Source organism: Apaloderma vittatum, unplaced genomic scaffold (assembly GCF_000703405.1).
Source record: "Apaloderma vittatum isolate BGI_N311 unplaced genomic scaffold, ASM70340v1 scaffold5150, whole genome shotgun sequence".
In the NCBI taxonomy this organism is placed as follows: domain Eukaryota; kingdom Metazoa; phylum Chordata; class Aves; order Trogoniformes; family Trogonidae; genus Apaloderma; species Apaloderma vittatum.
The window spans coordinates 1061-14460 of record NW_009694898.1 but is presented as its reverse complement, the minus strand read 5'-3'; the positions used below and the strand labels follow the sequence as shown (position 1 = coordinate 14460).

At 40.3% G+C, this 13400-nt stretch overlaps 1 protein-coding gene across 1 annotated transcript in view; it reads left to right on the top strand.

Annotated features, from left to right (window-relative positions):
* The window catches only part of LOC104273691 (serine/threonine-protein phosphatase 6 regulatory ankyrin repeat subunit B-like), a gene marked incomplete at its 5' end in the record, with an annotated part of 13266 nt that extends 1761 nt beyond the window's left edge, over positions 1-11505 (top strand). The window contains 8 exons of the mRNA XM_009869096.1: positions 546-762; positions 1484-1571; positions 3479-3562; positions 4789-4934; positions 5712-5794; positions 6295-6377; positions 7418-7509; positions 11222-11505. Of these exons, the coding sequence (XP_009867398.1) occupies positions 546-762; positions 1484-1571; positions 3479-3562; positions 4789-4934; positions 5712-5794; positions 6295-6377; positions 7418-7509; positions 11222-11280 (852 nt within the window). The remainder of the gene's footprint in view (positions 1-545; positions 763-1483; positions 1572-3478; positions 3563-4788; positions 4935-5711; positions 5795-6294; positions 6378-7417; positions 7510-11221) is intronic.
* Between the last annotated feature and the right edge of the window lie 1895 nt (positions 11506-13400).

The window sequence follows — 13400 nt, the reverse complement described above, 5'->3', positions numbered from 1 at the left end:
GGTTCAGCTTAGGAGCCCAGCACAAGTCTGCAAAAAAAGCTATGGCATAATTCTGTTCTGCATTGACAGCAATACCTGAACGTGCCCAAGAGCCCAGCGCCAACCTGTATGATACAGCCATCACTGATAGTGGCCAGCCAGCTGATAAAGCAGCGTTTTATATTTCTGATAATATTCTTGAGCCATTTTTCTTCTCAGTTCTTAGTTTTCTCTCACATTTATACACAGTTTTGAGAGGCCAGGCTCAGGTTTTCTGAACCTCAGCCCTTGTTCATCTGTTTCCTTAAACTCCTCCTTGCTTTTGTGCCTCACTTCGTGGAGTATCTTCCACAGACTCAGAACCAGTGTCTTTGAAAAGACAGCAGCAAATACATTTCAGTGTATCAGTTATCATCACAGATAGTTGTGAGAGCAAAGGAGCTTTCACCTCTGCCTTCTGAATCCCATCTAGGCCCTTTCCAGTTCACAGGCATCGATCCTATTCTGTATTTCCTGGGCAAAAGTCTGTAGTATGTCAACCTCTTTACTTATTGCCTTGTTTTCAGATTATGACCGGGCATGAAGAGTGCGTTCAGATGCTGCTGGAGAAAGAAGTATCTATTCTGTGCAAAGACGCCAGAGGCAGGACGCCGCTGCACTTCGCAGCAGCTCGGGGTCACGCCACTTGGCTGAGTGAGTTACTGCAGGTGGCACTTTCGGAGGAGGACTGCAGTTTGAAAGATAACCAAGGTTACACACCGCTGCACTGGGCTTGCTACAACGGTGAGTTCCTCCTCATAGACTTTTGCCAAGCCCAAATGCAGCCTCAGATTCAGGGAAACATGATAGCAAAGCAGCCTAACGCTTTGAGAAGGTTGAAAGGAAGAGGCAAATTCTCTCCCCTCCGTTCACTCTCTAGAGCTGGCATCTGCCACGTTCACCCTTTGGGGTGGAATTCCAGCAATACTTGCCTGTGGCTTTGCAGCTCAGTTGCTCCCTGGCACAGGAGGCCAGGGCGAAATTCTGGTTTTACTAGTGTTGGTGATAGAATTCTCATTGATTTCTGTGGGGCCAGAAATGCTCCTTTGAGGTGTCACTTCCTTATTTATGGATGTGAAAGACCACAGGACTAGATGGTTATTGTGAACTGTGCTGATTGTTTTAAACTGGATAATCTGAATTTGTTGCTTAATGTAAGGATAAAGGTTCCTCATCCCAAAACTTAAGACCAATTTGGAGATGTGTAAGGCAACCTACATAACATCACGTCAGAAGGAGATTTTCTTTCCTTTCCTTTTCTTCAGTAAGTGCTGCTATTAGCCTGCATCTATCTTGCTGCTGCCATTAAAAAACAAATCTTTTAATGATTTTATTCCATGAAAGCATATATATATACATTCTGTTCAACTTTGAACTTAGTCTTAAATTTTAATCTGTACAAGCCTAATATGAATCAAGTGAATTACTTGCTTTGTGCAACACTTAAATGTCCTGTCTCTTACAGGTCATGAAAACTGCCTAGAGGTACTATTGGAACAAAAACTTTTCCGCACATTCTATGGTAATAGCTTCTCTCCATTGCACTGTGCCGTGTAAGTAGAAATCTCCAGTAGCAAATACTTTAAGATATGCCTGGGAAATGTAGTAGTATGGGAAGAAAGCTTTTGTTCTGTTCTGTTATCCTCAGACTACTTGCATGAGCAAATAATTTTAAAGCTGATCGTAAAGTTGTGCTTATACTTCTGCTGAAAAAGTGGCAGGGTAAAGAACACTTTTATACACATTTCATACATTTGGGCTACTTGATGAAATTCCAATTTGTAATTAAATAGCTGCATTTCTGCTCCCCTTTAGTTCCTTTTCCCTTGCTCACGACTATAGACCTATGCCTTTTCTGCACGCAGTCTGGAACTTCATGGCTCTTCCATTCTTAGGCCACGACCTGGGCTATAGTGCCTTGGTCAGTGTAAGCATGAGCTTCTGAGGTTCCTTTGAAACCCGGGGTCTGAAAGTTAAGAAATTTGTCAGAATCAAGATGATTATTTCTAACAGTAGGAAAAAAGCGTTCGTGAGAGGATTGGAAACAACAACCCATGTCGTGCTAGTATGATCTTCTGTGCAGGCTACATTTTTTCCAAGACATCCTTAGCCGAGGATTTTCCAGACTGATCTTTCTCACGGTCTTTTTTGCTTCTGAGATATTCTCTATTTTCAAAGTTTAGTACTTCTTATCCAACTTCTAGCCAAAGGGACTGGTTGGTTATAGAGGCAGATTCTGTATCCAAATTTTTCCTATTACTTAAGCACAACAAAAAGGTGGTGGCTATTACAAATTATTCATCTTCTTCCATGCATGTATTTTATACACACTTACTTAAAGAAAGCAGTCTGTTTTCATGTGGGAATGACTCTAGCAGAACAAAATTGTAACTTTTCATAACATAATTGCAAACACATCTTTCTAAAAATGCAAGGTTACTTCATTTGTAGAACCTAACACACTTCTTAAAACACGTAAGCCATTGGAAGAGTATGGAATTAAGCACTGAAAAACAAATGCTAATTTCTGCCAAGAATTATAATGACTGTGTTCTATTCTGTGTTCTTTTAGAAGAATGAAAGGCTTCCAGAAATAATGATAGGAGTTACTACTGTGTAGGCTTCACTTCTACAGTCCACATTGCCAGAGAGTAGAAAAGTCATTTGTCATGTATCAAACCTTGAAATTATAAGAGGCCAATATATCAGATGAAAAAAAGCATATATAAAGCACTGTTTTTACTCTGCTTAAAATAAAATAATCTGTGACTGAAATATGGTATTTGAAATCTGAATTTCTAGTTATGACTTTGTACTTTTTTTCCAATATTCATATTTTTTAAACTAATATGTAATTCTCAGACCCGTTAAAATGTGTGCAACTTAAAATTTCTGCAAATTTAAAGTGAAAATAGCTGCTAATCCAGGGTGGATGTGTGTTAGCTAGACTATATGCCCAATACCATTACTAAACACTGTTCATTTTCATAATGAAATGAGAGAAGTTAACAGTAACCAGAAAGAGTATTAAGTGAGTACAAACAGTATTAAAAATGTGTGAGTTGGAAATGATGTGGGCTTCACTACCCAAAACATCGGAATAAAGCTTTCTATGCACAGGTATCTTGACTGATTGCCTTCCAGATCCAGGTGTGTTTGGCATTTAGACCAAGGGATTTTAAGGTATTAAAGGCTTTAATCCCGAGTTTGTGCCTCATGAATTGGAGGATCAGCATTGCTTCAGAGACTGAAATTCATAGGAGCAGGTCCAGTTTGGTTAAATGGAGAGATGATGAATAATCAGAACCATGACTGAAAGCATGAGAACAAAGTTATGTCTGGGTAATTTATAAATAACCAGTAAGAAATAAATATTAATAGGAAGTGAAGTAAATTAATACTGAAAAGTGGGAAAAGATGGAGAGTTTTTACCTTTCTGAAAATGTCTTTTCTGTGGCAGAATCAACGATCATGAAAACTGTGCATCCCTGCTCATCGGAGCCATCGATGCCAGCATTGTCAACTGCAAAGATGACAAAGGAAGGTAATAGTTTCTTAAACTGCATTTCGTCTTTGTGACTCCATCTAGTATTTTCCATAATCTTTATCTGATATGGTTGAACTAAGACTTGTCGCGCTGACCCTTTCAGGCAGCACTTTACATTGAGACAGAATTAAATGGTGGCTCACTTGAAGCAAGAATACTATCAAGTATTCTATTTCATAGTTCCTGTGAAAAGAAATACAAAAGAAATGGCATTTTGTTTGTTTAGAACAGCTGTGACTGTAGGTGGTTTCTCTTTGCTAAATGGAGTGATATCATGCATAGAAGAGTATTTCATTAAAAATTTTAATGTTATGTTAGCGTTCTCATGGCACGCAGCTCAAAACATCTATGCAGCAAAATCATACTGATAGAGCAAGGCGTGTGCATTCAGCCACATCCTTAACGTGTCCCGCTGATAATCTCACTATGTGGGTGTGTGCATACATAAATATTTTTAAATTGAAATTGCTGAAATTCTAAAAATTGAACTGTCTGCTAATTCAGACAGATTCAAGACCTGCAGTGATGGTGATTACTTACTCCTATAGGGGTAAGACCACCTCACCCTTACTGATCGCCTGAAGTAACACCAGTAGCTGGGGCGCTACCAACTTGCCTTCATCTTTGTTAGTCACACTTCAGACCCGAAATTCTATAGAGAGACAGCGAACAAATTCTAGTGTCGAGTCTCATGGAATCTAATAACCTTCTAAGTGGATTGAGTTCCTTCTGCCTTTTGTAATACTACTTTTATTGTAGCTTGTTGCTGCAGGTTTTTTTGAGTATGACTTAAAACGGTTTCTAAAATAATGGATCTGTTCTTTTCTGATAGTTCTTCCCATCTTAGGCTTGTTAAAAAAAATAAAATCAGATGAATAAATGTGAGGGATTGCACTGCTTTTCCTATTACGCAGTATGTTCTGTTAAAATAAACATGCTCCTAGTGTGAGATTCTCCGCAGCATCGTACCTCCACGCTACCATATCCACATTGTGCTTCCCTTTTTTCTGAAAGTTCGTGCTGCACCAGGACATAGGCTGTAAATATCATTTAACTCACTTGAGTTGCTGCTACCGTAACATCCTCCTGGTGATAACACAAAGTTTCATAGGAAAATAAGAAAATAAAAAATGTCTTGCACCTTCAGGTTTCTGGGAAGGTGAGTGAAACGGGAGTACTGCCGTTCTCTCACACCAGCCGTGGCCGTGTTCCTCTCCCCACAGAACGCCCCTTCACGCAGCAGCCTTCGCGGATCACGTGGAGTGCCTCCAGCTCCTCCTGAGCCACAGCGCACAAGTGAACGCTGCGGATCACGCGGGGAAAACTCCGCTCATGATGGCAGCTCAGAACGGCCACGTAGGTGCTGTAGGTAGGTGCATCTTTGCCTCTGTTCATCTCGAAGGGCGAGTGCAACTGCAGTTACTATCCCAAATAAGTAATCTTTTTTATTTTTCCTGGGAAAACTAAGCAAAGAAAAGAAGTTATGTGGGTGTCCGTAGGAAGGTACCTTTACAACTGTAAAAAACTTCTTTTCCTTCTCAGCGGTATTGGTGGACATTGGCAATAACAAACTTGAGTCTTGGGCTTCTAAGAGCACACTGTAAAGAGCATGATGGGAGTAGTAATTCTGTTCTCCCGTTTAGTTCCTTGATTTTATGGAGCAGTAAATCTGCGTGTGTGAAAAAGATTGTGTAACCTTTTTTCCATCTCTCATAAGGGGAAGTGCTGTTCTCGAAATGGCAGCCATCAGCAGCTGCTTTTTCCAGGCTACACAGAGAGATTAGGATCTTATTGGCTTAACAGAATTCCCTTTTCTCTACCTTCAGCAGCACTGACTGCACCCTATTTTCTTTATATCCATTTCTGTAAATGGGGAAGTTCACAAATAAATTAAGGTTAATATATGCTTGGCAGTTTGGGGCACAAAGAATAAGCTGTTGGCTCTGCCCTTGCTTGCTGGTTAACTGCACGAGATGAGCCTGTTCTCCTTGGTTATTTTCAGTTCGTGGCCATAAAGCTCACGTCACAGAAAGGCTTCACTGATGAGCATGTGTGCACATGTATATTGACCTGGCAGTTCTTCTCCTGTTTTCACATGTTCCTCTGCTCCTTGGGTTTGTTTGGTGATTCTCGTTCTACGCCTCAGACTTTTTGGTGAACATTGCCAAGGCTGACCTGACGTTAAAGGATAAGGAGTTGAATACGTCTTTGCACTTGGCTAGCAGTAAAGTAAGTGGAAGGCCTCTGTCTTTTCCCACAGAAAATAAGGCCCGGCTCTATATTAGTTTCAAAGTTTCACTGTTAGAGCTCTTACGCTGAGGGAATTTTGAAACAGCTTATTTATAATACAGAACGTCATTTAAAGGCATGGGAAGTACTTGTTTCTGGGATTAAACCATCCCTTTCTGTGTTACTATATAAGAGAAATACGAGTCTCCTCTGGAAGCTGAGAAGGTGAACTCATATGCCATGAATGGAGGGTTGAAAGATGGGATAATGTCTAAATTTCCAAATATGCTAAAGCATCCTAACACTGGCGGGGCATAAATGGTATTTTAAGGCTCCTACAGTTCACCTACTACACACATATCCTTATAGACTGAGTGGTCTGTTTTGTATTTCAAACTGAGTTACTAAATTTCACTTTTTTATGTAACATTTCTTTTGCCTCAATTTCAAGCTCCTCAGCAAGTTAATGCTATTTGGTTTTTTTTTATCCCCGACCACAGGGTCATGAAAAATGTGCCTTGTTAATACTTGACAAGATACAAGAACAGAGCCTTATTAATGCAAAAAATAATGCATTGCAGACGTAAGTAAAGCCTGATCCTCTCGAGTTCAGTTGACTTACCAGAAGATTCCAATTTAGCATTTCAAATTCATATCTCAGATTTTTACATAGAACAAAAAAGTTAATTTCTGAATGTATTTTTTTTTTGAGTGCTTGCCCTTGAAGAGTCCAAATTTCTATTGCATTTTCCCTTTTAATTTTTATTCCTTTGATGCCAATTCTATACATAGTTCGGTGGGAAAATTATATGAGGGCATTTATTGGAAGGCCGTATCAAGATGTTAATTGATCACGTGAATGTTTAGGTCCACATCTGGCATTTCCTAGGGTTTTGAGCTTCACCTTAAATCTAAATAATTTATTTAGACTTCAGGCGGTCCATTTAATTTTCAGAGGGTTTTTAGGTGGTATTTTATGTGCAACTCCTGTCCATACCACACATTATGGGCCGTGTCTGACCGGTATGGGGGAATCCCACAGTAGCAGGTTCAACCAGGAATTCAGGCGGCAGATCGTCTGCCTGTGGCAGAATTCATTCCATCTTAGCCCTTTTTTTCCCCTTCCAACGTCAAAGTGGAGCACTGGGTGTCAGCCCAGGAAAAGGGCAAACCAGTGGTTAGTTTTAATTCCCGTCTGCTCTGCAGTAACAGAGGTTAGCAATCGAGTATTCAAGGATAAAAAAGCGGTACAATGGTTTTGAACAGTCCGTGGTGTCCAGAATTAAGGATGGAACAAAGGCATTTCTTCATTTTCCTTTTAAATGGCAGCTGCGTGCTGTGAACAGTGAGAGCTTTTTAAAGAAAGCCTTTAGATTGGAAAATGTTAAGCAATCATTGTATATATGGAGGTCATTATATTTGTCCTACACATGTTTTATAGGTGTGGACCATGAGGATTATTTAATTGCTGTAATATAATGCAATGTCTACAATATAATTGTAATGTTCCAAAGCAGGAAAACATTCTTTTTCTGATGCTGGGTATGCTTTAAGTACTACCTAACTTTTTTTCATAAAGTCTATTTTAAACTGAACCTGAATTTAGTTGTTATGTTTTTGCAGACCTCTCCATATTGCTGCACGAAATGGCTTAAAGCTGGTGGTTGAAGAGCTGCTAGCCAAAGGGGCATGTGTCCTGGCAGTAGATGAAAATGGTAAGTCAATAATACACTTTGACAATCTTCAGTAGGACCTAACAGGTAATTTTACAACATATCGAAGCAGTAGACTTAAAAGCTGATGATAGACATCATTGATGCTTTTATCCTTTCAAGAACAGACATTAAGCTGTGTGAGTACCTATTATAAAATAAACCAAAGCACAACTAGTTATTTCCCTTGAATATAAAAATTATTCTGAACATCACAGTGGTCCCTTTCACTGTTCATTTTGCATGTACTGTCAACAGCTAGTCTTTTTTAATGCTTGAGAGCAGTGGTAACTTGAATTTCCTAAACATGCAAGTGGCACCGGATAATTCTGACGCCTTGCAGAAGAATTAAGGATTATGCATTCAATCAGCGCATGCTTTAATGGGTAGGAAGAAAACCATCACCATGTGTTTGGTTGTGTCCTAGCTCATTCTGAGAGCAAAGCCTGTGCTTACCAATTGACCTAATCCAAGATGCAAGGAGATTATTATTGCCTCATAAAATACAGGATTAGTTAATGAATCTGATAATTTTGTTTCAGATCTCAATGAAGTCCTTCCCCAAACCTTATAAAGCCCTTAGAGGGCCGTGCTTCTGTAATTAACCTTTTCAAGAAGGTCTTCCTGAAATAAGCTGGTCTGTCTTATGACACTGACTTCATGACATTAATGTAACAGTTCAGTGCCTCCATCTTCCTCTGTCTGTAAAGTAACAATAATATTACTCACCCATCATTGCAAGGCATTTGAGATCTATGGATGAAAAGAACCGAGTGGTGAGTATTTGCTAACAACTGGATGCTACCTAGATTTATTTACATGAGCGAGTTCCCGGAAGGTGTCTGGCCCTAACCTCATTCTAGAGATAGGGGAAGGAAAAATGAACCAGGCTTCTAACAACAGTTTCTATTGTTAAAATGGTACACACAGAGACAGGTAATTTGCACGTATGTAACGAATTAAAATCCAAGTTTAAATTTTATACACACTTAATTGTCCTAGGAATGACTGCAGTCAAAATACGCAGTTTAAAAGACAAACGTTAAGTGTGATTTCCATTTCAAGTCCAACTGTAAAGAATATTCACACTTGGAACTCAGTAGAAGAGGAAATCCCATTGAGGGTGTGCATTCACTGCAGTCAGTGCCTCAGTGTGGGTGGTTTGCTGCAAAACCGTGCTCACTTGTAAACGTCCACCAAACTCCTCCACGCTGCAGGTGTCCCTGCCCGCAGAGGCAGTTAGGGTATCGGCCGTGGTCATCGCTGCAGCCATCTGCAAAAGAATTGATTTGCCCTTAGCCTGAAGGCGGATTCGCTGGAAAAGTGCTGGAGTGCGATACAGCAGCCAACAAAATGTACGGGCAGCAGGCAGTCAGCGTGCTGGCTCCCAGCATCCGTGTAGGTGAAGAGCTGCTTTAGGGGCAGTGCTTGGAGAGGAGCCAGGTCAAAGAGGAGTCAGGGAAGACAAGCTGTTAATGGCTCCCCAGTTCTTTGTGTTACTGACACCTCCGTAATATTAACTTTATGTTTAAACAGTGTGCCACGCTTTCTGAACACCGTCGTTATTCTTCTAACACAACTTGAGTAACTAAACATCCATGTAGTCATACCTGCTGCACATGCAATGGTCTAATTCTTTTCCCTGGATAATTTAATTCCTAAACAAACTGCTTTCTCAGCTGAGTGGACATGCAGCTGACCAGTCTTCAAAATCGTTTGCTTATTACTTCAAAATATTTCGAAAACTAATACCTTTTCCATTCTAATGAAAGTCGTTGTTCTCAGAATGAGACTTGTTTGTGCACACAGAAACTGGAGCCAGTTTCTGTCCCCGTCGCCGCAGCCGCCGTGTTCTGTATCCATCACACCGCCTGCGCTGTAGGACCGTGTTTAGCCACTGCTTGTATTCATACCGTGAAGCCTGTTTGCCGCCTGGTTTAAAAAAAAAATCCCAAACAACAAAACGCAAACAAACAGTAGTGCTTGTTGTGGTCCCGGTGATTTAAACGCTCCATAAAGTGTGTATTTTCCCAGCATGTCTAATTCCAAAGAAGCCCCGTCCCCCCGTTGCCTGGCATGACCGCCGCTGAACATCCCTCTCCCGCTCCCCACGTCCCCTAGAGATGTATCTGAGGAATGCTCGGCGCCGGGCTCCGTGCCCTCCGTACTAACCGTTGCCTTGTCTGCGTTTGTGCCCAGGTCATACGCCCGCCCTGGCTTGCGCTCCTAACAAAGACGTGGCTGACTGCCTGGCACTCATTTTGGCTACCATGATGCCTTTTTCTCCTTCCAGTTCAGTGACGGCTTTCAACTTCGCTTGTTTTAAAAAAGACAATTCGGGCAGGACACACCTCTGCGATGGCTCCAGCACGGGCAGCGTTAGCTCTTACAATAAGCCCTTGAGTAATAACGTAGGAACAGAGGATGGGTACAATGAAAACGACTCGGATTCTGAAACGTTTTGACTTTTTTTGGTATTCAAAACCTTCATGCCCCCCCCCCATTATTATTATTATTATTTCATTTCAGCTTTACTTTTGTCTTTTTAAACAGCTTAAATCCCACAGCTACATTCTGAACTATTGTTCTTGACAAGTAGGTATTGACAGATCATTGTAGCGCTGATGCGAATCAAGCCTTTTAATAACAAAGTTAAGAGGGATTTACTGGAACATATTCCCATTAATGTTCTGCAGCTTTTCAGCTTCCTGATGTTTTCTTTAGGCCCTAAGTGCCCCTGTGGAAAGTCTCTACCTCTTATTTTAAGTAGAAAAAGAGAAAATGCCTTTTTTTTTCTTTTTGACAGCACAAATAAACAGGGAACTCTTTGTAAAAAAGTTCTTACACGTTTTAGCTGTACCTTTAGTACACAAACGTATTTCCAGTGTAGCCTTCATAGATTCAAGCATCACCCCTTTCCCGTGGTTGTCTGTTTCCTCGTGCCAGGGCTTCTGTTAATTAGCTTTCTTTTTTCTTTTCTTTTTTTCCTTTTTTTTTTTTTTACACAAACCAAAGTTGTAAATCTTAAAACTGGCTGTATTACTTTTCTACAGGAAAGGAAACTTTTTACATTCTGCGTGTTATTAGCACTTAAATGTACGGAAGGCACTTTTTACAGTTCTTAGTTGCAGCACACCATTAGAAAAATATAGATATTAGCTCTTTAAGGCCAAATTCTATCTGTCCCACCCTATCTTCCTGCGGACATTAGTGGAACCACTTGTATAAAATGAAAACCACTTGGCCCCTTATTTGTTTTCAATTCAGCACAAACACGTGGTTTATTTGCACTACAGCTAATGACTGGGGTCTTAGATGTTTCTCTCACCTGAGCCATTAACCATGAATTTACTACCAGGAAAAAAAAAAGGAAAAAAAAAAAGGGGAAAAAAATAAATTGGGTGTAGACAGAGGTGTATGTAAAAGCTTATAATGAGTTGCCAACTTAAAAGGATGTTTTTTCTCGTTTTCTATGCTTAAATAACTCATTTTTACTGTAAACAGTATCAAATTTGAAAATACTTCTGCCAGTGGTTGCATTAACGGAGCAAAGGTAAAGCAATGAAAGCAGAACACCAAAAGCTGAAATACCAAACACCACAAAACATAGCAGTGTACTGCACAGGGGCTTGGAGAGACGTACTAGAAAAGCCTTTTGCCACCAGCTTTTCAAGCAGTGTCAACTTTGTGAATATGTTTACTCCTTCTGCCAAAGTTTCTAGGTCAAACGGACCACGACCCTCCTCTGCAACAGATGTACAAAAGGAAGAATGAGACTTTTTAAACAATTTAAAAACAAAAAAAAAAAACCACACAAAAAAACCCCCAAACCAAAAAAAAAAGGTATCATGGACTAACCAGCTGTACCAAGAGGACCAAAACGCTTCAGTAATTAAACGGAAGACTTTGCTACTTTTATTTTTTTCTTCAAATGTGAGTGACACAATGAAGTAGTTTTTCTAAACCATGTAATTATAAACTTTTTGAGGTAATGAATAGTCTTGCGTGAATTCTACATTTTACAACGCAGGTTTCAAGTCGACGTTTGTAACTGGTGATGCGTTGACCACGGGTTGTTCTTTTCTTCCAGACGAAAGAATATGTTTGTATACTTTTAATGTAAATGTCTTTTATATTTATTTGAAATGAAATGAATGCCCAGGACAAAATAACCGTGGCTTGTTCTCCTCATTAGCGTTTGTGCATACGGCTTGGCATGACACGAAGCAAAATGAAAAATGTGAATCTAGGCAAAGCTGATGGCCTGAGTAGGCACAGGACGGGCTGACGCGCTTCGCGAGGGTGCCTGGAGTCTTGCGCGGGAAACAGAATAACATTTTTATGATGGATTTTTCTCCATGTTTTTGCTTTCTTAGAAGTTGCAGAATAGCAATAACCACCTTAGATCAAGCATTGAAAATAAGAGGAGAGATCAGTCATTAAAAGTTTTCAGTGGTGTCCGTTCAGAAATTAAGAGAAATCACAAATTTTGGTCTCTTTTTTTTTTTTTTAATGTGGATTGATGGCATTGAAAACAAATAGATGGGAAATGGCTGACACTAGGATCAGCCTTTTAATCTTGTTTTAACCAGAGATGTAGTTAAGCTCCTTGGCAGGTTTAGTTATAATTCTCACCCTGGAATCCCAAAAGTTATGCTGTCCGACACGATGTTGCTTCATCAGGAGGAAAGCAGTCCTCTTTATGAAGAGGACGTTGTATTATTTTAAGCAACTGTTTCAAAAAATTCAGTATTTTCGCTTGCTACTGTACAGAGTTGCTGGGTAAAAAGAAAAAGGCTGTATATCTGCAATACCTTGTAACTCTGGCCAGCGAGATGCGTACAACAGGAGAGAAAGAAGCACTGGCCATTCCTGGATCACTTGGAGCCTTCTAGGAACCAAACCTCAACTTTACTGATTAAACGCGCCTGTAAACGAACAGTGACGTAAGTATGCCGTGCTCCAAAAAATGGTAGAAGCGCACGATTTGTTGGCATCTTAAGGGCATTGCGAGAGTCGTGTCTCGAGTATGCTGTGTTTGGGAGGAAAAGTGTCACGAGCAGGACGTTTGGAAGTACTCGCTACCGGCCTGTCCCACACCTCGCGTGAGTTACTGAGTCCCTTTCTGTTGTAGGCTAGTACAGGCATCTGTAATATAATTCATCGTGTGTAGGAACGAATTTGTAACTGAGGGGCAGGTATTTAAGCATGGGAATAATTTTACTCTTGTAAATAATCACCTTGCCTTTCTCGTGGACACTTTTTACAAGAGTAGAGTTAGTCGTGCGTTAAGTTGTTGCACTTAACCCTGGATCCTGCAATTTATGGCGCGTGGACGACTCCCGTGTCCGCACCAAGCAAAAGGTATTTTTGGGAAGGGGCAGGCGCCTGCCTGGGTGTGTCGGTGGGATCCTTTCGATCTGTATTTTAACCACAGCGGCAGGTGGAATCCCTAGCGGGATGGGGTCCCAAGTCTCCCTCCTAAGTACCGAGTCGCAACCTCCAGACTGCCTGAAATTGCTGTGAAATAGCTCAGGGGAATTCTGTTCATCGCTACTTAAAAGGGCACCATAATGTGTTTGGTACTTTCGCGCAGTAAAACAGCTGCCGGGTTATCGAATTAGAACAAACACATGAAATGAATTGTTTATCCATTGTACTGTTGAGAAACTCGGTTATGTATCTTGAGGATGACTTAAAAAAAAAAAATTTAAAAAAATCATGATTTTTATTCTTAGTCATGTAAGAAACATTAGAGTGCCTTTTTATATTTGTGTATTATGGAAATGTTTTGTGAAATTTGTCCTTTTTTTCATTTGAGTGTTATAAAAGCAATATCTATTACCCGTAAATTTTCATTTCAGACCTTCTTTGAATGTATAAAGTGTTTCTTC